Genomic DNA, 24,099 nt, shown 5'->3' on the forward strand with positions numbered 1-24,099 from the left:
CAGGCAAGCCTTTGGGATGAGTTCAGCTGTGTGTTTTTTATTGAAAGACTGGAACCTCAGAGCTTGCAACATATCGGCTAAAAAGAGATTTTCTTCCTGTTTCAAATCAAAATGAAGTAGTCCGTTTTCGACCAAGAATAGTCTTGCAAAATGGCTGAGAGGGTCCTGAGTTCTGGAGAAAAAGTTTTAGGCTGTCAAAAAATGCTTTGAGTAGGATGTTCCATGCAGCATTGATGGATAGTGAAAGTTTGCAATGGTAATTCATACTTCAAACATTTTGCCTGATAGAAATTTTGTAGTATATATGTTGAATGTACAGAGAACTGGCACATGAGCAGAGGTTTACAACAGCATTATGCTCTGATGCCCCCAGGGCAACAGCATGGAGAGGGCTTGTTCACATTTTATGGTCCAAGCCTAGCGTGCAACTCTTTGGTTATAATCGAATTTCAGCTTCCATATTTATAAGTGCAATAAACAGCCAAGGACATTTTGTATTAAAAGGTGTCGCGGTTTGTCGAATATGAAAATGATACAAAATTGGGGAGATGCTTCTTTTTTTCCTCATCTGATCAGGAATTTGTTTATGCATAGTATCTGTATCATCTCACCTCTTCCCTGTCTCCCCTTTCTCTCTTTCTTGTTCATCTAACCTGTGATTGAAAAGCCATATTAAAAGGTAAGGGTCTTGCTATTTTATAGTGTGCTGCCCTGATAATGTAAAGGTGATTCAGCCGAAGTCCTAAAGTGAACGATTGGAGTGGAGGAGCGATGACACAGCACCGTTGTACAGCTCCACTGCAGACTGCTCCACTAGACTGCCCTGGTGGGACTTTGTGCTGCTGGTGCAAGTAGGACTGTGCATTCTCTCGTTGTCTTGCAGCTGAGCTGATGTGATGGTGTAGCTGCCAAAGTGCCAGAACGAGCAGCAACCTGCTGCCTGGAGGGCTGCCTGTGTACCCAGAGAACCCCAAGCATCCCCACTTTGCAGCAATGAGTAAGTCGTTGCTAATAACGTGCTGTCATTTATGTGAGGCAGCTAAGAGAGATCTCTCTGTGTCACCATGCCAGGCTGGGCTTTCCCACCAACAGGACGGTATTCCAGTCAGTGCTGTGAGTTATGGCCTTGTTCTCCTTAGCAGCCAGCTTCCCTTGCAGCACAGCGTTTGCCCAGGCTCTCTTATGTGGAGGCAGGCCTCAGAGCGTGGTGGCGTCACGTGGAATTGCCTCTGTACGCTGTCTTCTCCTGTGCTTAATGGTGTCGTCCTTGTTTTCTCAGAACAATTAGGCAGACCTCAAGGATGCACGTTTATCAAAGCAGTCAGCACGCCATTCCTCAGCCCCGCCGTAAATCCCCCGTCGCACAGAGTCTCCCACGCCAAATCCAATTGCGAGCGCACTAATCCCAGCACAAACGCTGCGTTGGGATGCTTTGTGTCCCTCGTTCCTGGCAGCCTGCACTCTGTCAGCTCCCATTCAGGAGCATGGTCTCAGAGCCCATCTTAATTGTGATTCAGGTGATTTCAGAGCCAGGGCAGAAAAACAAGCTTCGGCAGCAGCATTGTTGTCTCTCAAGTTGAGATTTCTGGCACTAGTTCGCTGCAGCACTATTGAAATTAATTGTTTCAGGACCGAAAGTGTCCTGGCACAAGGACAGGAGGAATGAGGCACTGCCAAAAAGGTAGCACCAGTTGCTCCCCCGAGAACTGACTGTTCCTGCACCACTCAGCGTGGCTCTCAGGACAGAGGGGATTTACTGGTAAACACTGGTTTTATAGTTTATTTAGCTTTCCATCTTCTCTAAAAATAAATATGTAATTATTGCGTTCCTGTTTTTCGTCTTCTGTGGCTCAAGCCCAGCTTCCCTGTCTCCAAGTGCATTTCAGGCCAGTGTTTTGCAAATGATAGTATTTTGCATGCCAGTCCCTTACTCAGCTGATTGTTTCTTTCCCCTCTCTCTCCTCCAAAATGCTTTATAGAGAAGCAATAATCTTTCAAAAAGAAGACATTTATCACATGCAGATTGGAAACACTGGGACAAAACTGATAGGCAAGAGGCAGAATTTAGCAACGTAGCCTTTGTACATAATCTTTCCCTGCTGGTGACTGGAATAAATATCAGTGGTCCAATTTTCCACCGTGAACAAGCCCAGCACAGGAAAAGAGATGCTCAGTGATGTATGCTGATACAACTGTGCCCCAGCCCCACTTTTTATTTAAATAATTTCTGTTTTCTATTTGGTTTGTGCAAAAGCAGCAAGGAGTTGCTTTAGCCAGAAGCACTGGAAGAACAGGTGAGGTCAGGGGCAGAGTGAGTCCAGTGGCACCTCTGGGACATCTCAAGACCTGCCCAGCCCTGCTGGCACAGCAGCCTCCAGGGAGTTTCATCCTGGGGAAAAACTGTGTAAAATATTTGAATAATTTTGGTTTAGGGATCTGTTTTTTGGTGGATTTGGTTCCATCTAAAATCTTCCCTTTCCAAATCTGAAAAGTGGATTTTGCAAGACCTGCTGTGGATTTGCTGAGCAGTCCTGTTTTTGGTTCCCTTCTAATCACGTTATTAAAAATTAGCCCTTTGTCAGCTCCTCTCTGAATAATGCAGAGCATCATGTCTCAGATTCCCCTGCCGTGGAGCGCCGTGACCCGTGGTGGAGGCGTTGAGTTGGATACGGCCAGGAATGTGCAGGGCTGGTGCTGGTGCTGGCCCACGGGGGGCTGCCTTTCCCCGAGCACATCGACCCCAAGGGCCTCTCGCTTTCTGAGACGTGGTATCAGGGCACAGAGCATCTCGGGAGTGGGAGGGGGTTATTTCAGAAGAGTAATTGTCTTACTTTAAATAGAACAGCATTACTGTGCCTAGGAAAGAACTTCTTCCTGAAGTTCTTTTGTTATTACTTTTTTTTTTCTTCTTTTTTAATCCAGAATCTACTCTTTTCTGGAGTAAAGATGCACATATCTTGTTACCAAGATTTTATTTTCAATTTAGAGCCAGGTATTAACCAGTGGAGTGTGCCTTGCTATAAATGAGCTGTCATTGCGCACACACCTGTAAGTTAAAAAGTGTGTCTGGGAGTGTGCGGGGAGTATGAGTATGCACATTTTTCTAGATTGGTTTTGCTCCCTCTGAAGCAATTAATAGTCAAGAGTAAATAGTTGCCTTTAACATTTCAAGTTTAACACATTATTATTGGACGCTGCATGATAGCTAAAACCCAAGTTAGCAGTGTCTTGTAATGATCAAAACTTTTTTTCGGTGTGGGTGATGGCAGCCCATAACTGCCTGCTGTTTGATTTAGGTGTGCCACGTTTGAAGAGTTCAGTTATGTACGACAATGAAATCAGCCAAGCAGCTTACATTACTCACCAGTCCCGCTCAACATGAGCGATCGGATTGTGTTTCCTAATTAGCGTGTAAGGAAACGGATAATAAAGCTTTTTCCTAAAAATGCGTATTGTCAATTTCCACACCTCTACTCCAAATTTGCTCATTTTTAACCTGCCAAAATGAAATAAATGTTTGTTGAGGGTATGGAAAAGGTAATTACTTTTCTTCTCCTTTAACTTCCTCTTAATTAACTTTTAATGTATGCTGTTACTCAGGGAGCATTCCTTAATAGTAAATGTGTCTAAAATAGAAAAAGACAGAGATTTAAATGATTTAGACAAACATCTGCTTAACATAGAGGCATGAAAATTACAGAATCAGAAAAACAGTGGCTTACTGCCAAAAAAAAAAAAAAAAAAAAAAAGCAATCCTTTTCTATTAATCTCCTTCCCTTGTGCATATGAGCTTAGAAGAAATGATCCAGCTTTCAGGTTGGGAATATATGGTCTAATGATAGAAGCTTTCTGAGCATCACCAAATTAAGAGAGATTTTGAAGGACAAGTTATTTCTGTTACAAAAAAATCAATATTTTGATTGGTTTTGAAGGAGACCTCTTTCTTCATTTCCATCTGAAATTAAGGGAAGAGTGACAGTTTCTATCTATAGTTTCTGTCTACCTGACTATATAATGTTAATCCATAGTGTTATTAAATAATTGTTTAGATAAATTGGTTCTGTCTTTAGCAATTTAGAATAATCTTCTAAAGTAATGTTCAGTAAGAGTGTATTAAAATAATTGCCTGCTATTTATTTTTCAGCAATATTCATCTGTCAGAAATGGCATAACAACAAGAAATACTTTGTCAGACCAGCTAGATTTCCGATAGTTGAATCAGTAGAGTAAATGCTATTATGGTTGTACAGAGCTTCCCAAATAATGATAGAGATTATGGGTGTGTTACAAACCTTAATGCAAACCGTCTTTTAACCTTACTTGACAGTAATCTGGTCAAAGAGAATTTCACCACAAAATGCTGATTTACCCAAATGTTTCTGTGGAAACAACTCTATTTTAGTATTTTATATTTCTGTGACATGCTGGGCAGTGTCCCAGGAGCTCCATTCCTCATGGCCAGGGTTGGTGCAGGGTGGTAGAGCGCCAAGCTGGGAGCCCCCGGTCCTGGAAGAGAGCTGTCCTCCTGTGCGAGGCATGGAGCCCAAGGACGTTGAGCACGTCAGTTCTGTCTAAAAAGACATTGTGATGGAAATTTGCAGCCCCACGTCTTGTACCATGCGTGCAAAGTGAGGCATACAGGCCTTTGGGGTTTTCCACTTCTTGACTTCAGCACAGCACCCTGCAACCGGAGCTACGCCAAGCCCCAAGGTGCTCGGGTGGAGAGTGCGTCCTGTGGTGTCTCGCTGGGCTTCCCAAGGAAGAACGAGGCACGAAGGGCGCAGCGTTGATTTCTTAGCAAGACACGCCAAAACCCAGCCTGACTGCAGCCTCGGCCCTCTGCTTCGTGCTGTGCTGTGGCACTGAAAGTGCTGCTTGGCTTGATCCGTCTGGCGGTGGGCAGGGAGGACACAAACTGAGTCACGCAGTACAAGTAGCCTTGTAACTCACAGGTGTGCCCTTCTTGGGCTAGGATGGAAAGACAGCAGATTGAAAACTTTCTGCACATCAATATGTGGGTGGAAAAATCAAATTACAGCGTCTTCAGGATAATTGAAGCATTCCTCTTCAATAATTCTGATCTATTTTTCAGTTCCTAAACATATACTTAAATCTAAACTTGTTAACGTTTTAGAACAGAAATTTGTTTTGATTAGGTAAGCCCAAACTTTTTAAAAAGGTAATTTTTGGTGCTTCTGATATTTATTTACCAAATGCATGTCAGCTGATTTCTTTAAACTGACCCATTTTTTGATCAGGTGTGTGGTTTAACAAGTCTTTATGTCCTCCCCCCCAGCAAATACACAGTCAATACTTAGCTCTCGTGTTCAGTTAGCAACACTTCTGTTAGTAAAAGGACATGGAAGGAAGCGTAAATAGGGTGAAATCCGGCCTGTGTGCTGGGTGTTGGGGACTGGTCCCAGGAACAACCACATATTCTGATGTCTTCTGGCTGGCTGGCTCTCCACCCGGGATCTCCCTCCCAAAACCGAGGCACTGACGGGAGGTATCACACACGGCAGCCGTGGCTTCAGCGCTGAGCGGTGCGGCTATAGCTGCGGGGAGCTTTCTTGGGATGATGTACGTGGTGGCTGAGGGACTACAGCCCTCCTGTGCCGGGCTCTCTGCTACTTCTCTCCTGTCGTACCGTGGGTCCTACCTTACGACATCCTGCCACAAGCAAGAGGAGTCAGGATGATACATGAGACTGCTTCAAGACAATAAAAATTAGGTAGACCTTGCTCCATTCTCCATCACTGTTACTGCCCCATCCTTCGAGAGGAGGGATCTGAGTGTGAAAGACAGAGGAGACAACAGTGTGGAGTAGAGAGATTGTGTTTTACTTCCCTGTCAGGTAACTGTGGATGGTGTGGGTGAGCAGAGAGAAAGATGATAGCAGGACAGAATCAAGCGTAAATGAGAAATATGTGCTGAGAAAGATGGAAGTAAAAGCAGTGGAAGAAACAAAAGCAGCGGTGCCGGGAGGAAGAGAGGACATAAAAGAGCTTAAGGGAAGGAAACAGCAAACAAAAACCAGGACGTATTATATATTTTTGTTATCTGTTTTCTGCTCAGAAGCTTCTACCTAATAAAAGGCTCTATAATAGTGATTGATTTGTAATCTCTAGTGTCATTGCCCTCACTTCCCCCCAAAGCCATCTGGAGGCTGTTTATAGCCAGCCCATTGAAAAGTATGAATTGCAGCAAAGAAATTCTGCCTGGCAGAAAGAGGGATTGGTAATCAATTCCCTTCCTGCCAGGCAGGGCTCCTGTGCTCCCTTCGCATTTGCTGCCTGGTATCCTGTCTGCAAAAAGCCGCCGGGGATGGTACCCGGGGAGGAGCGTGGTGATACCGGGGATTACAAATCAATCCTTCCCATTGTTGCTGGAGCCTGCTGTTGACAAACAACGCAGTTCCTTCGTTCGATAATGTAGTTGTTTTGAAGGATGAACAAAAAAATTGGGGAGCTTTCCAAGATTCCCTGCTGTCACCGGGCCCGGGGTGCCTGGGAAGCAACAATGTTCGCATGAAAGGTGCACGAGCAGGCAGGGGAGCTTGTGTCTTTCAAAGCTTGTGTTTCCTATTTTTTCTCTCTTCTTTGCGTGTCCAAGGAGCTGGGCAGACAGCATTTGGAGGAGAAAGGTATTGCCTGCTCAGAAGTGTGAACAGAAAAGGCTGGGACCTGCTTGGGGTGAGACAGGGCGGTGCTGGAGGAGAGGTAGAGAAAATCAGCAGAAGTATCATCAGCAACGCTGTGAGAGGAGGAGAAAACAGCTCCCAGGAAGAAAACCCCAGAGGAGAACAGCTCTGGGGAAGAGTACTGGAGCACTAGCAGCCAAAGAGGCAGCGTGTGGCCACGTGTCAGCAGCTTTTAAGGCCAGCATGGGCACAGGGAAGCACGGCCGCGCTGCACGGTAGGAGGCTGCAGGTGATGGGGTGGGCGAGCATCGCTGCCACGCGTCTCCTGCACGGCCCTCTCAGGCTCCTGCTGGGGATACAAAGGGAATAAATAAAAATGTAAAAGAGGAATTACTGAAACTGTCCCTTGATAACTAAATGGTTGATCATAAATTGGAGTGTCTATGCAAATGAAGTAAATAATTAAAAACTCCAAGAACAGCACTGACTAGGTGGTTGATGGCTGGCAATTATAAAAGCTGAATTTTTAATATGCATACATCTAAGGAGCCAGTAAAAATTAGCTCCTAGACTAATGGACTTGCCTTTCTTCCAAGGCAGAATTTTAATGAGAGCATTATTTATAGCAGAGCCCAAGAACGAGCGTTTTCTTGCTCAGTCTCGTTTCTTCTCTGCTGACATTTTATTCATTAACCTTTGAACTTCTTTAGAGAAGAATAATACTCTACACAGCGGAGGGCAAAGATCACCCTGACCCCCTGAAATTAGTCACGGGTCATATATTGTTAAGAGAGTTACTTCTTCTAACAAATAATGTTTATAAAGCCCCGTTGGTGATATGTCCTCGTTTCATGCTGGTTTCTGAGTCATTTATTTGCAGTTCACTTCACTGAAGAGAAAACGAGCATCATGTGGTATCTCAGAGTGCACTGCTGCTTCTGCCACCCTGTCTTGTACGGGGAGGAGACAGACACCCAGACGAGAGCTGGGAGCCTACCCTGGCCATATATCCTTAGCAGGCATGAGAGGTGCTCCCCACGTGGCTGTGAGGACACAACTTAGGGTTGAGCTCTGGCAGCAGCTCAGCCCTGTCGGCACGGTGACCCTGCGGCACACCTCGGGCTACGGTGTGTAGTGATGAGGGAGGTAGGAAAGGAGAAGGAAGAGAAAAGGAAAATAATGTTTAAAATGCCATTTCTCATTTTAAGAAAATGGTGTCTTCTGAAAAGAAAATCTTGTATTTCATTATTTACTAAGGGAAATCACGAGGCTGAAAATGTTGAGCTGCAAGAAATATAAGCCAAGGGTCGTGCTGACTGCTCGCTGAATCTGAGAAATGGAGTTAAACTTTGTTTTGACCTGGGCTGCTTTTAAATGTGGTGTCAGGATCCCCCCTCAGCCTTCAGCCATGGATACCAGCAGACTTCCTTTTCTTCATGTTGCACAGGAGGCACTAATTTCATTCTCATTGAAGAGTAAGACTTCAATAGAGGCTCGGTCTGTTCAGGGTGTGAAATGCCGTGCAAGCAGTAGCTTTTATTTATGGCACTTCTTCTACCAGTGTTCTTGCAACTTGGGCATTCAAATGATTGAACACTGAGAGCATCGCTCTACAAGAAGTGGCATTTAATTTGGTAGATGCCTGAACGTTGTTATGGAACTGGATTGTTCGTGTGCATGTCTAATGCCGATAATTTTTTGCTGAATTAATTTTTAAAACTCTTTGGTTTTTGACACTAATGTCTGCTTTCTGAGATATCTTGGTGTTATCTTAGGATGTTATCATATTTGTGTCTGACTCAGGTACTCTTTCATCTTACTGAGAGTGCGTGGCAGCACTCGGAGAGATAGAAAGGATCTGGGAAATGTTTTTAACTTTCCATCACAGGAGCTGCAGGCTCGGTTTGAGACACTAAGGCCAAGACTTCAGCAGGATACAAAAGTGAATGGACATCTGTATATATAATGAGACCATACAGTGTGTAACGTAGAGCAAGATTAGGCTTGAAATAGTAGCTGTGGACAGCATCACCACCTGGCTGAACCTTCAGAAGTAGCAGGTTTTGTGTGTTGCTGGGTTGGCAAACTGGAGCACGTGTGGTTCTCCTGATCTGGGAAGTGTCAGCGGGGCTAGAGAGGGCTGTTGCTTTCCCAGTGTGAGTAAGTGGAGGGGAGGTGTGTGAGGTCAGAAGCTCTGAACCCTTGGCTGTGAATTATTTGCTCAGGTATTGTCTTGGCCACGTCACTCTCCTTGCTGTCACTGTGCTGTCTATACGAAGTGACTCAGCGCTGTTATCTGCCACTTTTATGAAACATCCATGGGCCAAAACCAGCCACTGCAGCATTGCAGCACAGAAAATGCCCAAATAAACCAATCTTCTGAAGTGGTCCTCCCTTCTTTCCTCTTGGTCCCAGTCCTGGTGGGATAACTTGTAGGGATAACTCATTGCTGCAGCTGTGTGTACGCTGTGCCTGAACACAGAGCTTCTCCTGCTGGAAGCCTTCCAGACACGTGTTTATTTTCTGGTGTTTCTGCCCTGCTCTTGGGTTTGCAGGTATTTCCTGAAAACGTCCGTGTTTCACTTGATTCATGAAGTGCCACTGAAATTCAGGCTTGCGTAGGGTCTGTGCATGCCCTGGCTGTTTTATCTGATGAAGGGTAAGTAGGAGAGTGTCGGCATGTTTCATTGCACTTAACAGCAAGCGTTAGAAAACTAAGCTTTGTAGTGCTCCTCTCTGAGGATGGTTCGTTCACATTCTCATGGCTTGCTCAGGTTCAGATACTCACTCAGAAATCGTAGCAGCTCCCAGGGTCGTTACTGACCTGCTCTGTCAGGCTTTGTCCCCTCGCCCAGCTCGACTTCTGCGTGGACTTGCTGTGGGCCTTTCCAAAAGGAGCTGTGCAGTGATTGCCTGGTGGATCTCTGTCCAGCCAAGGCTTGGTGGCTGTATTCAAAACGCGGGGTTCTGCACCAAGTCCTTTCATCCTCTGGGCAGTAGGATGCTGGGGGAAAGCCATGTTGATCCTGTTTGAAATGGAGGGGTCCAAGTTGACTTCTGCATTTTATTTCTACTCTGATTATTTATTTTTTATTCATTTTGTGTTAAAAGACTCATTGCCTATTAGAGCAGAAGCTTTTTTTTTTTTTGCCCTCAACCAACCCAGAGGTTGGCTGCTACAGGGTCCAGAGCACTGGCAATGCAATGAAGTAAAACGCAACGGCAAAGAAAAACGAAGAAGTGACCTTATACATTGTAAAACATTTAAAAACAGAAGCGTTGCATGCTCTCTCAAAGTTGAAGCATTCAACAACAAATCAATATCTCCCAACGGTGAGTGCTTCTCTTGCATCATGGTAATCTCCGCAGCTCATCGCAGAGGCAGGAGAGCAGCTGTGCTGGGGAAGGGAAATCATTTTCACCTGGATGGTCTATCGGCCCCCACCCCCTTTCCCAGAACAATTTCATGTGTGCTCCGAGTATTTAACTTTTTCAGGGATCAAAATGCAGACAACTTGTTTTCTCCCGTGCTGCTTTGTATTCCTGGCTGGCTGCTCCTCCCATCACGCTGCCGAAGGCCGTCTTCTTCTCTTCTTTGCTCCACACCTGAATTTCCAGGGGCTCTGCCGTGGCTTCTCGGCATAGCAGGGCTCCTGTTCCCAGGGCAGAGAAGGTAGGAAGAAAGAAGTCCCAGGCTCGGCTTCTGATTGACAGTGGGCTGTGTTAGAAACCAATCTATTCAATCACGGCGTTGAACAAGGGCAGATTTTCATCAAAAGAAGCTCCCAGAGGGGTTCTATACTTTGAAGGGAAATGCATTAATTAAAGCACTCTAAAAAATAGTGGGTGAAGAAACGCATAACATTTCTGCTAGATTTTATGCTACGCTGAGCACTTTTTTTTTTTTTGACCTTCATCTCCAAACGGTAAATGGAAATGTGGTTTTGAAAGCCTTCGCATGTGCTGGTAGCACAACTTGATTGTTTCTTCTGCAGTTCCTCCGAGGAAAAAAAAAAAAAAAAAAAAAAAAAAAAAAGCAGCAAAAATATGATCCCGTTACCAGATTTGCAGCTGAAGCTGCTTAGAGCCCAGGCAGACTAACATTAACAAATGATGATAATTAGGCTTGATTTGCATATTAAAATGGTCTTAATTAAACACTGATTCTGTAAACGTTTAAAGGCTGTAATCGATCTTTTGCAGGCTCTCTTGGTTATTTATATGATCTAATAAAGGCTAGAGGCTTTGTTAATGAGACCTCTATTTCCTAACTTGTATGTGTCAATGAGATTATTTCACCGACAATTACAGAGCAGGCTGCCCTTAATAACTCACGAAAAACGAAGGCTGCAACTCTTGTCTGGGGCTGCATACATGATGCCACTCCAAGGCTGCATACATGTGAGCCTGATGTTTGCTTTTATTTTTGTGTTATTGTTGTTATTATGCTGAGATAGGTGCCTCTGCTATTGGGAAAAAATCTTAGTCATAATACAGTCGGTCCCAGATATAGTTCTGGTGCTATGACAGGCTGAACTTCATAGGAAATATTTTTATAATTTAACATGTAGTCATACGTTTAGTATGTAACCATGCAGGTAATTTCATGAGAGATCTCTAGAAAGGCTTCCAGCAGTTGTCTTCTCTTCGGTGTATCTGTGGTCTCGTGCCATGCCTTGAGCTTCTTGGGGAAACAGTGCTAGGGCAGATGAAGAGCTCTCCCTTCTCAGATGCTTTTTCTCCTCAATAACCTTGTTAGCACCAGACAAAAACATTTTGGGAAAAGTGTTCGTATTGGTTTGGATATTTTTTTTTCTTATATTTTTTCCCCCAAATTTATTATTCTTTATCTTCTTCTTGTACATGAAAGGTACGTCGCACTATGTATTTATTTATAGGTTGTTTTGACATCTGCTTTGTCCTGGCATATTCCAAGTAAAGATTTTCTGCCTTCAGCCCTCTACGTGTTCTTTCTTGAAGGCGACAAAATTAGTTACGTACTCTGTCATCCTGTAAGTCCAGTCACCAGCTATTGTGCAGTACTGCTGGCTTAAAAAACACATTTATTCCTGTTTTATTTAAGTCATTAAGTTTATTGGGAAACATTAATAGGCTTAGCAATGCTAAACCAATTCGGTGTGTGATAAAACATACAAATTAAAGTAATTTTTCTGTGAAAGGATTAATGAGCTGTGTTGAGCAGGTGGGATTCTAAAAATCAGTGGTTTGCCTCATTCCTTTCCCAGTACGACTGAATACAGCTCTCCGATGGGAGCAGTGCCGTGCTGAGGGCCGTGCTGGTAATCCTTAAACCGAGAGTCAGCGAGGTGCTTCTAATGGGACTGTGCTGTATGGCAGGGGTCACAAGGACGCGTGTATGTGCCTTTCCGTCTGAGCGTAAGCCTGTTTGTTGGTGTAGGGCATTTCAGAGGCAATGAAATGCTGAATTTAGGGCAGGCTTTTTTCTAAGAAAGGTGTTGAATGTTGTCATTCTGCGAGTGAAACCAGAAGGCGTTTTGTCGTTTGCTTCAGGGGCACCCAGAGCTGTTTTGTTTTGTGATCAGTTGTCTTGATAGTGTGAGGTCATGGCACACGTTATGTCTATATTTTAGCATGTGATGTCTGTATTTTAGCTAAACAAGAGGCTGAAAATATGGAATGTCCGTGACATCTAAAGCATGCAAATTTGAGACACAGTTTGACTATTACTAAACGTAATAAAAGGTTACCATCATAACATCATACGTCCAGCAAACTTATTAAAAAAATGACTATTAGGATTGCTACCTAGACCTTTCCTCTTTACTTTTTCTTTTCTTAGATGGGATCTAGTGCATACAGTATGCTGTAGTCCTAACAGCTGACTTTAACTTTCTCTCCTCTTTCACTGGTTCAAAATTTGAAATCTCAAGACCACTTTACAAAGTAACATTATTTTTTTTTTCTTTCTCCTCCAAGTGATTTCTTTTTCCAATGAATAGCTTCTTCATTGTTGCTCACCTAACAGCCTGGCTCTCTGGCATCTCTCTCTGAGTGCTGTTGTTCCCGATGTGGTGGGTCATGGTCACAAAGCGATGCACTTTTCATCTCCATTCAGAACTTGGTTGCTTTGCAAAGACCCCTGCTTTGGGCATTAATCAACCCCTTCAAGGTGATTAATGAAAAATACAGGGACTGAAGGCTAGAAAAGAATTGCAGATGGGTTCTGTTAAGTTTGCCCTTTCTGTTTCTTGTTTGGGGATTTTTCTCTGCACTTTGGCCATTTCAAGTTTGGGTGAGGAGCATTTGATGCATACCGACTGCCAGGACAAAATCCATGCTGTGAATGCACGAGGCTTACAGATTCGTTTATCCCAATAAAAGTAAACGTGAGAGGTGATAACTTTGGTCCTGGTGGCTCACTCAGGATTTGTACTGACTCTGTGACATGAAGAACTTCTCAGCCTTCAGCTGTACGAAGCTGTCCACAGCTGTCCCCAGGTGAACTCCCACCACCTTCATAGTTCTTCTGCAGGCCAGGTGAAGTTTAATTCTGAACAGAGGGCAAGTGAGAACTTGCTGAGCAAGAAACTTAAATTTTAAATCCTCTACTTTTGCAACTGGGAGGGAAAAAAGGGTTTCCCATGTAGCTCCCTTGCTTTTTCTTACACTTAACTAACTTAGGTATTGCTGTTCTGCTTTCATGTCATTTCATATTTAAAACTGACACCAAATTCTTTTGTATTTCTTTTCTGTGCTTTTCACTGCACTCAAAACTTATCTGTTTATGTTCCACCAGCAACTTCTGCTAGTTTATAATTCACCTTTTTGATCCTTTTTTGGTTGAAACACCAGAGCTGGTGATATTCAGCGTTAGACAGTCGTACCAGGTTTCTGTCAGTCACACATTTCCCTCCTGAAAATGCTTGGTTTGTTTTCAGGGCTGTTGGAATGCAGAGTTAATTTCATGTAAACTTTAATTACGGTAGAAATGAGTCATATAATTCAGGGAGGGAGGGCGGCCTTGTTGTGCTCCGTGACATCTGCAGTTCTGAATGTCAGCATCCAGGATTTCCCTGGCCATTGCTGCTGTGTGCTGCGGATCCTTCCCTCGCTGGAGCATTTCAGCTCCAGCAGTGACGTTGGACAGGAGGAATGCAATTACCGAATTTGGCTCCTCCGGTAATGACAGGGTGATGTATGCTCACCTGCCTTATGAATCCTTATTAAGATGCTGCAGCTTCTGTTACTGAAGCCACCTGCCAATATCAACCAAGGGAGTAATATGCAGGTCTACTTTTAGTGAAAGGATTTCAATATCTTTCAAGTTTTTTTTTTTCTCCCTATTTATTTTCTTTTAAGGGAATGATGGGTCCGGCAAAGAGCCTTCTCCCTCCCCTGCCTGGATGCTGTCATGACGGTGCGGGTGGAGCCGTGCTCCCTTGTGGTCTCTCTAAGCAGAGATGACTTTTCTCTCTCTTCACAGAAGCAGGTGCAGGAAGGTATCTCCTTGCTCTAAACCTTTTTCCCTCCTTACACAGTTAGAAGACGGATGTCTCCTACAGGAGTTCAGTGAGGAGAGAATCCCACATGGTCGTGTCTGTTTAAATACTGCCTGTGGTTACAGGCTTCAGCAGGCTGCAGTTCAAAAATCCCAGTGTCAGGAGAAGACAAAGAGATAATTCGCTTTCATCTCAAGAACAAAGCTGAACAGAGAAGCCTTTTTCAACTTTTTAAATTCATGAAACATTTATCTTAAAGTCAGGTTATATTATGCTGGCAAGAATATCGTCTGTCAGCACTTCCACTATAAAATCCTGTTTTTAGTATTTGTTAGGAGAGCCTGAAAGGTTCCCTTTGAACAGATTTAGCATACAAGGTCTTGGCCTAGAAACATACTTCTCTTCCCAATTAAGAGAAACGAATGTAGCTGCGTGTTCAGCGCAAAATACATACTCACACTGCATTCAGGTGAAAGTTCAGATGCAGAAAAACACAAGGATTCAGGAGCGTCTCAGAGCTTTTCCTGTGTTTTCAGCAGCTGATGTTACTGCCTCGGGAGTGGAAGGAAGGCTGCTCGTGAGGAAAAGCCCAGCATCAGGGTTAGCTGGCAGGAGGAGCTCCCGGAGTACTGCCGACCTGCTCCTGATAGATGCTCTTTCTCAAGATTTTGTGATTCCCCGAATGAAAGTTGTTCTGCAAGTTCATGCATTTTAAAGACATTCAAAATTCTCTTTCATTTTTTAGGAAGACGTAGTGAATAACTTGAAAATTAAAAAAATAAAACTCGGGGCTATGTATGAGAGAGGGAGATCAGTGTAATAGCAGGCAGCTCAGCAGCTGAAGAGTTCAGACTGGTTTATGTACCTGCATCTCTGAACCCTTGTGTAGTAAAGCATGCAAATGACAGCTACAAGTTAATTCTTTTCTCCAAATAAAGGATTACAAAACGTTTGAGTAATACCCTGGCCTTACCCTTGGTCTAACATCAAGAAATAGTCTTCTCTGCATGATTTTCCCCACCAGGCTCAGTTCCAAGCTAGGAGAACAGAAGCGAAGTCTGTGCTGAAGGTCCCGTGTTTGAGCTAACACAGTAAAACCTGCGGTGACAGACGGTAAAATTGCTTTGCTCACTTGTTCGCTGTACACATACCTTTTGTCGTGTGCTCACGAAGTCCTTCTCGGAGGAGCTGGGGGGTGGATGCTCTGTGCAGGATGCAGCAGGGTGCAGGAGTGAGATGTGGCCATGCTGGGCTGGAGAGAGGGACTGGCAGAGAGGAAATGTCCTGCAAAGGTAGAGGCCAAGCGTTGCTAGACTCTTCTCCAGATCTGGTGTTCATCTGCCATACCCAAGGGATGAGTTTTCTGTCTTTGAAAGGTAGCCTTGTAGTGGGTCACGCTCTCATAAAGAGATCCAGATCGCTTTTGATGTTGTCAGTGCACCGACTTCAAGGCAACACATCGCAAAGTTCCCCTAAAAGCATGGACTGACTTCAGAGCCCGTGTTTTGCTGGGCACATCAGACGTTTACCGGAGGGCTGGCAAGTGCCTTGCTGGTGCAAAGCATAGGTTAACCAAGCGCTGACCTGTGCAAAGGGCCTTACAGACAGACCGTGCCATGAACAAGGCCAGGATACGAGCAGGAGTCATGCTTCTCGTTTCACACTTCACTGTAAAAAGGGAGGCCCTTGGCTGGGTTCATCAGGAGGGGCTGAGGGAAAGGTTAGAGCTTCCCCACTGAGTGCTGTGCTACCCTTAGCATATTGCCTGGGAAAGGTCACGTCTGCTGGAGTGAGCTTCCGAAGCATTAGATTATTTGACTTTCTGGAAAACTTTTAGCTCTGTAAGATCAGAAGCTTCATTTCGGGTACTGTTACAAAATTAAAACCTTTCATGAAAAGCTGGATACCTTTGTGTTTGTTTTTATAGTAAAGGATATGATGCGACCAGTTCACTGCTGAGTGCTTCATGGTTTGAACATTTCTCTTAGTTCAGTCCTTCTAAATGAAAGCATTTCTTTGAGTTAATTTCTAAATGAACCAAGAAATTACAAATAAATCTTTTATCTGAACGCTATTTAGATAAAGCACATACTCAGATGTTCTTATCTAAAAGCTCCTATCATACCAACCTAATAAAGATAATTACCTATTGCTGACAGTGTATTACAGCTTGATCTAATGGATTTGTTATCTTGATTTTTGAATTGTGCAAATTAAGTCTGTTTGCATCAGGTTTTCATGTATAGTAGGGCATTCAAAACCCAGAAAATAAAAAAAAGGCAGATTATAAAAAACATGAGTAGTTCTTAAATGATGCTCAAAAGGCTTGGGGTATGTTTTGTTTTCTCCAGCAGAGCTTGAATTATGGCTTCTTAGGTTTTGTGTGTTTTTTTCTCCTTTTTTTTTTTTTTTTTTTGTTAAACAGGTAATTAAAATAAGTATAGGAAGATTCAACCCCTGTGTTGAATTAGTTAATGGTTCACCTTAATTCTACAGATGCAAAGAAGCTGTAGAATATAAATTATAATTGTCTTCAGCCTGACTTGCCCTGCCCTACTATTTGTATATCTATATGGACACAATAGGGTGGATTTACAAAAGAGTTTCACTATTGATTCGGAGCTCTCAGGCTTTTATCCTGTGAAAGTAAGAACAAAAAATCATTTGAATTTAGGTTCCATGTTTAATCACTGTGAGCGGGATTACTGCTCACAGCTCAACGGTTCCAAAGGTCAGCCTGCTTCTCTGCAATACTGGGTCACAGTTAAAAAATAAATAAATAAATAAATAAATAGAAATGTGTTTTTTTTTTTCTCTATCTGAAGTCTCTTAGATAACTCCCATCCCAGGCAAGCAATTAATATCTGTGTTCAGTGGAAGCTGAGAGGTAGATAGGCTCCAAAGTATAATGTGTGTTTGTGCATGTGTGAATAATCATTTAAAAAACAACAACAATGCAGAACCCTTCATATTTTGTTTTCTTTGAATGTTGCTATTATCTGTGTATTTTCTGCAGGAGAAGAATGTGTGGTTATTAATGTAATTGGGCTCAAGGAGTGAATAGAATGGAGATTTCCTCCATTAATATTTCAATCAAGACCTGATGACTCAGTTAATAATAATGTATTCTCCATAATTTACTGCCCTTTCCAACAGCCGGGGTGTTGTGTTCAAGGAGACTGGGTAGACCCTGGAGGTTGGATGCAGGAGACGTGTGCCCTTCTGCAGCTGCACAGCTCGGCTCCTGGGGCTTGTTCCTGCTGGGGCCATGGGCAGTGAGACCTCAAAGCAAAGGAACCTCACTTTCACTATCTGACAACACCTCCCCAGCACTAGTATTAGGACAAGCTCTTCCTTTTTCCCTTGTTTTTTCCCTCGTGATGCATTCCCCAGGTGTTTGTCCTGCAATTCTTAAACCTTAAAGAAATGCGGTGATGTGGCTGGTGCATACGGCTGCCTTCTGGGTGACAAGGAGAGCCCCGGACCCATTTGTATGGTGCTCTACTGAAGTTTCCTTGAAGAACAGATGCTCAAGACTTCCCTTCCTTCTTCCCACCTGGCTCACTTCTACAGTGAATGAAGCGGGTGGCCTGACGTTGTTGGAGTAAATGACTTTATAATTAAAGTGTGAAAAGCAGAACGCAAATGCAAAAGGGGCGTGAGCATCTTCCTGCTGAGCTCTTGATGCTGAAGGCTTGGCGCTGCCCGAACACAACGTCTGATCCAGACAACATTGCTGCTGGCTTGTGCTGGGCCATTAGAGCAAAACAGTTTGTTTATAACAGCGGTCCAGTTCGGGCTTTGTGGCATCTATATGCGCAAGTGCAGGGAAGTTCAGCTTCCCAGGTGGTGGTGAAGGAACCACTAGCTGTGCGTTGAATAAAAATAAAGTGGCGCTTTGGAAATTAAGTTTCAGCAATAGTATAGAAAAACACTTTACAGAACGGTTCCCTTTGTATGGCTTTTATTATTATTGTTATTACTATTATTAAAATCCTTTTCAGGTGGTTTATACTGAGTTGACTGATAGAAGGGAAAACAAAGTTCACATTCATTATGTGGCATGGCACCCATGTGCTTTTTTGTCTCTTTTGTTCGTGGTGGCATGCTTTTCTGTGTTTATGGGAAGGTTGCTGTGTATGTATTGGTATTTGAGAGTGTCTGAGAGTAAATATTATGCCCTGACGAGCAACAGCAGTTATTTTATAGGAGCTATTTTTTTACATGCAAAACATATGCTGACATTTGGGTTTTTCCATGAGCTGGGTGCACTAATATTGCTGCTGATTTTATGTACTTTAAATTTTTTATGGCTCGACTGTTCATATGTGCTTGGTTATAGTTGTCTCCAATTATGTTATCTTTATCAAGTTTAATTTATCTGTCAGTATCTTGGGAATTTTGTGTAATCAGATTTCTATTCCAGCAGTGAGTTCCTATTTGGATAATAATTATTCAACTGTTCTTTTTAGCAGGATATAATTGGCTTGGATTTATTATTTAGAAACCCCTTAAATAAACAAGTTCTGGGGCTTCTATTAGTTTTTTTCTTCAACTTGTAAGCCTGTTGAAAACCGTGAAGAACCAAAGCACTGCACTCTGGCAGTGCTTCTCTCCTGAAAGGACTTACAAGAATATACTGATAAAACGCTCTGATGATAAACATATAGGAGGTTTTGTCAAGGGAAAAGAGTGTTCAAGGATGTCACAGTAGGAAGTCTTGCAGTTTTTTGGGGATTGGCAAAATAGAAATGGAAGGAGGCTGATGGTATAGGCTGTAAAAACATGACTGGTGTATGGATAGCCTACGTTACTGCTGCTCCTGAGAGACTGACTCATGCTGGAACAGGCACAGAGCAGGCCTACCAGGAGGAGTGGAGGACTTTCAGGTTTGGCTTTTTCTTTCCCTTCTAGAAGAATGCAACAAATTTCAGTTCCAGTGTCAATAAAATGTTTTCTTACAGTGGAAACTGCAGGATATGATTACACTGATCAAAGCTGGATTTCACTCTTAATGGTGTTTTTGTTGCTGATACCCATTAAACCAGTGATCTTTATGAAAACAGAGAAGAGCAACTATTTCACTACTTCTGTCATGTTTTTAGCATGAGCTATCACAGTTGGATGCCAGCTGCACTGGGAGAACAAGGCAGGTATCAGCGATGACATCTGACATATGTTCCTGCGCTGCGTGGGTCACTCACAACCTGATGTGGAAGATGACAAATGATAATTAATTTTGATTTCATGCTTGTGATTCCTCAGGGAAGACTTTAATGGTGTGTGTGGAGTATCAAGAACACATATACTGAATCACTGTCTTGAGCAAGAGCTCGGTCTTCTGGAAGCAGTGATTGCACCTCCTCATTCAGACCCTCTTGCTAGGTAGATGTCTGTTTTCACGACATTTGAATGCACCTTTTCCACTAGCTATTCTGTGAAGATTACAGATCCTTCGTAATTGTGAGAAACGTGTTCTTCTTCCAGCGACCAGGACCTGTTTTTTTTTTACCACTCAAAGTGCCTTGCTTTGCCCACAGCCATAAAGTCAAGGTCTTTATATTTACAAGGCTGTAGAATGATTGATATCACTATAACTCAACTTGCTTTCTCTGTGTTTAATTCCTAGGGTCTTCATGTTCAAACGTTCTATGGTCACCTGCATTCCTGTAACCATGCTACGTTCAACGTGAAAGTAAGTTCTGCATAGCAATTTTTCAGTCTGCCTGTCTTTCAGATACCCCCACAGCTGAATTCAGCATTAGCATTACTTCTAGAGCAGTTTGATGTGGTGCTATACTCCTCCAGCCAGAGCACAGCCCCAGAGACTTAAAATAATGCTGTCCCCTCCTTGTGCCGAGCTCCGTTTACCTTTTGTCAGTGCAAGATACCTAAGCCATGCTCCTTTGTCATAGCCAATTAGTTACTTAAACGAAATTTGCTGATAGTTTTTTTTCCTGGATAATTAATTTTATAGTTGTTGTCTAAAAAGGCTTGTTCCAGTTGAGCTTGGTGGCAGGCTGTGATCTAAATGCCTGGTTGTAGGTGTAGGAGATCCTGGATATTCTCCTCTTATTGCAGTATCAGCTCCTGCTTTACCATCTGCTTATGTCAACCCTATACATTTGTAGGACAAACCCTAGAGCAGAAAGTGTGGGATGAGCTTTCTTCGAGCAGGGGGATAGGAATTCCCAAGGCATCTTACTTCTTTCTCTGCCACATGCATCTGTGTATTTGACAGGCACAGTCTGCCTCAGTATTTTTTAACATGATAGTGTAGAAAAAAAATATTTAACAGTAAGAAAAAAAATAGGGAAAGCTTTACTGTACCTGGCAATAATATAGCACTGTCTCTAACCTGAGTATTTACAAAGAGCCTCATACTCTAATGTGACCCGTAATGATTAACAGGAAGCTGAAAGGCTGTGTGCTGATAATCTTCCAGATAAGCATGTTATTTTGGTAAAGAATATTATAGTTGGCATTAAACTCTAGGCTGAAATCATTGGTTGACATTCTCAATGATTGAATTAGTAAAAATGGAAACATCCAGAGCAGCATTGATTAAACGGAGTGAGGAATATAATTTCGGGAGCTGTAATTGCAGTTACATGAATTAACTCTGTGTGTACGGGAAAACCGCTGAAAAAGCGAGGGAGTTGGTCCCAAGTTGCACAAGTTAGAGCTGTCACACTGGCTGCTAACGAAGCAAGTGCTGGGTTTCAACCAAAGGCAGCACCAAAGAAATGTTTTCTTTCCTTCTGTTGGTTGCCCACTACAAAAACTGAAATATTTCACCCCAACCAAGCTAAACAAGGTACTTGAGTGACAAGGCTTTTGTTAAAAGGTGTGTGTTTTATGAAGAAAGAAAAGGTTTTATAGAAGCAATAACATTCTCAACGATATTTTTATCAGGAAGATTTTGTGAGCATGGAGTGTTTGGACAAAGGCGCAGCATCACTTCTGGAGCAGCCAACAGAACGCCCAGTGCTTGGACCTGGACAAAGCTTTGCAGCCAAGCAAAGATCTGTTGGAAAAATCTGGTTTCTTTAATCAGGCAGGAATGGCAAAACTGATTTCTGACAGAATCCTGCCTGGATTTTTTTTTTTTTTTTTTTTAAAAAATATATATCTTAATATGATGATGTCATGACTCCCAAAGCAGATCCCAGATGTCAGACATCCATCTGTGGGGTAGGGCTCTGGGGGTGCAGTGCTGTAATGGTGAAGCGTCCCAGAGATCCACTTCTTCTTCTGGCCAGGGTATAAATCAGTTTAAGTAGGCTCCTAAGCCCCTTCAGTGGGCTTGTGATAGTGGTGTCTGAGGCTGCTGGGGGCCCAAAGGAGTGCTGAAAGACCATGCAATTCTGATTACACAGTGTGCTCTGCAGAGAGCACGGGAACAAAGAACAGATTTTCCAGTTAGATCAGAGAGCTGCCCAGGCAGTGTCTCCAAAAATGAAGGGATATTTTAGAGGAAGAGTATTGTATGAGGGAAAGAAGAGAAAAATAATAATGCGTTTACACAAATTGAACAAGTTCTCATTAAACTCCCTGAAACAGATTAGGTGTGAATTATTTACTGTGCCACGCTTCTGAAACTGGAGTTAACAGATTTTTGCTAGGTGGGCAGTGTTTAAAGGCAGAGCTCTCACCAGTGTTCAGACTCTGTAATTAGGGACTTTTCTAAGGACCAGAAGTGCCACTTTGGCACTTGGAACACGCGGCCGTTTGTTGGTGGCTGTCTTGCTGGATGTGAGCCGTCCGGAGGATCTGCCTTGTGGTGACTGCTCAGGTGTTTGTTCTGCTGTGCTTGTGTCAGGACTTGAAAGGTATCATATTCACCAGTCCATAAACTGCAGTTTTCCACGTTGGTTCTGTGCCTGTTGAAAATTTGGGAAAATCTGAGCTACATCCATACAGCTGTTTTGGAATTGAAGTGGTGTAGAAGAATTTATCTTTCCTCCTTAATGTTAGAGCACCTTTTACTCCTGTGCACTCATAACACAACTAACTTTGTAGAGAAAATTGGTTCAGCTATTTCTTTTTCACTGGGGGCTGAGCCTTTGAGTAGAAACATGTATGTGTGCTTGTAAGGATGTATTTTTTAGAGGCTACTGTGCATGCTCAAATTCTCTTCAAAGGCTATGAGTGCACTAAAGTCCTTATGTACCTTATGCGTGAGTACACCTTGCCTGGGAAACCAAAATTTCCCCAGATTGGATTTGTATTCAAACACAAGTACGATTATCGTTCACCTGTGTTCATCTGTATCTGCCACACTGTGTTTGTTTGATGTTTTCAGGTGAAAAAAAATCATTACAGAGGTTACCAAGTTTCCTTAAAACAAGAAAATTTGGAATTACAGATTCTATTAGGAAAACTTGAAAGACTGTAAAAATATGCTTGATAGCAACTGCCCCATTTTACCCCCTCAAGCCAACATGCGAGCAGGGTTTAGCTCATTCTTCCATTGATTTACTGAAGGACAAATAATGTCAGACAGTTTTTAAACAAAAACAAAATTTCAATTTTGTTTACTTCTTCAGCAGTCCAGTTTGATGTCAGCTACCATTTAGCTCGGCCAATAATATTGATATTTGATGTCAGTTCTTATTCATTACTGCACCCAAATGATGCAAAAGTCAGATCTTTCTGATGCTTCTATGGATGGCCAAATAAAGCCAGGGATGTCTGACTGCATCTCACAGACACAAACAAGAAAAGAACAGAATGCGAAATCAAAGACGTATCTGCTCTTATTGTTATTTATGTATTCAAAGTGCTCACCTCTTTGCATAAACTCAAAGCCAGTTACTTGCAAAGGTTACCTAGTAATATCAAACGTGTTCAATTATACATGCAAAGGGGCTAATGGGTTCTTCCTCTAGTTTATTTCTGTCTCCATGCATAAGAAATATAATTACAGAGCTGAATTACATTTTAAATAAAGATTTTGGAGTTATTAGTTAACCATTTTCAGCCCATTTAAAGCGGAGAAGTAAAATAATAATAATAAAAAACTATTCTGTCTGTGTCACGGTAGAGAACAGAATCTGCATCCAAATACTCCTTTCATTAGTTGGCAGAAAGTTCCTTACGATAATAGGAAAACTCAGAAAAATGTGCTAAAGTACATTCGCAGCCCATTCTCTGAAATATTCATGTTCCTCCCTATTTTTGGAAATGATTTTCCTGGAATGCTCTCTTCCTTGGCCAGGCATGCTATTTAATCACTTCCCATCATCTCTGATGCTATTGCTGTTCAGAGCCCTCCAGTTAGCAAGTTCATCCCTGCTTTATACCCGTCGTGTGTAGGCCAGCTAAGATGATCTGAAAGCACTCTGGAAGCCTTGGGTAGGTTCATCTTTACTTCGGATCACTGTAAACATTCTTGCTATCTGGCTCTGATACCAGAGGCTTAATGTAGAAGGCTGGATAAACAAGCCAGGATATCTCTCCCAAATCAGCTGGAAGTTACAAAAAGTCCTCCAGCTCTGTCTGAGCAGAAGCTCCCATGTTTATGCACTTATGTGACCGTGGGCAGGAGGCTAGAGAAATTCGTGATGCTTTGCTTTGAATGGAGGTGGATCTTCCAGGGTGCTGGAATTCTGTCTCCTATGAAAAAAAGGCAGAGTCTCCTAGCAAAGACACTTCAACGTGATTGAAAAAAATCCACACCTGATTTTTAAATGACACACCTTGAGAATGCACTTTGCCTGCCTCAGAAGGGCAGAGGTGAGCTCTGAGGGCAGTGCATTCTCTTTGCTCTCTTATCCAGGAAATACATGGCTTCCTGGATTATTCTTGGAGCAATTTCACAGTTATAATTTCTGAAAACAAGTTGCTTTCTGTTTGCCTCTAAGTTTGCTCAATCAAGGCCCACGTTGCATTAGGAAATGTGGAGTTAAGCAGCCTTTCCATTGCGCCCCAGGTAATTTTTATTGGTTTGAGATTTTAGACCCAGTCCTGTCAAGA

At 42.8% G+C, this 24,099-nt stretch overlaps 1 protein-coding gene across 1 annotated transcript in view; it reads left to right on the forward strand.

Moving 5' to 3' along the window:
- Positions 1–24,099, forward strand: part of SPAG16 (sperm associated antigen 16) — a gene marked incomplete at both ends in the record, with an annotated part of 378,554 nt that overhangs the window by 249,966 nt on the left and 104,489 nt on the right. The window contains one exon of the mRNA XM_084289402.1: positions 19,751–19,816. Within this exon, the coding sequence (XP_084145528.1) occupies positions 19,751–19,816 (66 nt within the window). The remainder of the gene's footprint in view (positions 1–19,750; positions 19,817–24,099) is intronic.

Source organism: Netta rufina (assembly GCF_964035555.1).
Source record: "Netta rufina genome assembly, chromosome: 6".
NCBI lineage: Eukaryota > Metazoa > Chordata > Aves > Anseriformes > Anatidae > Netta > Netta rufina.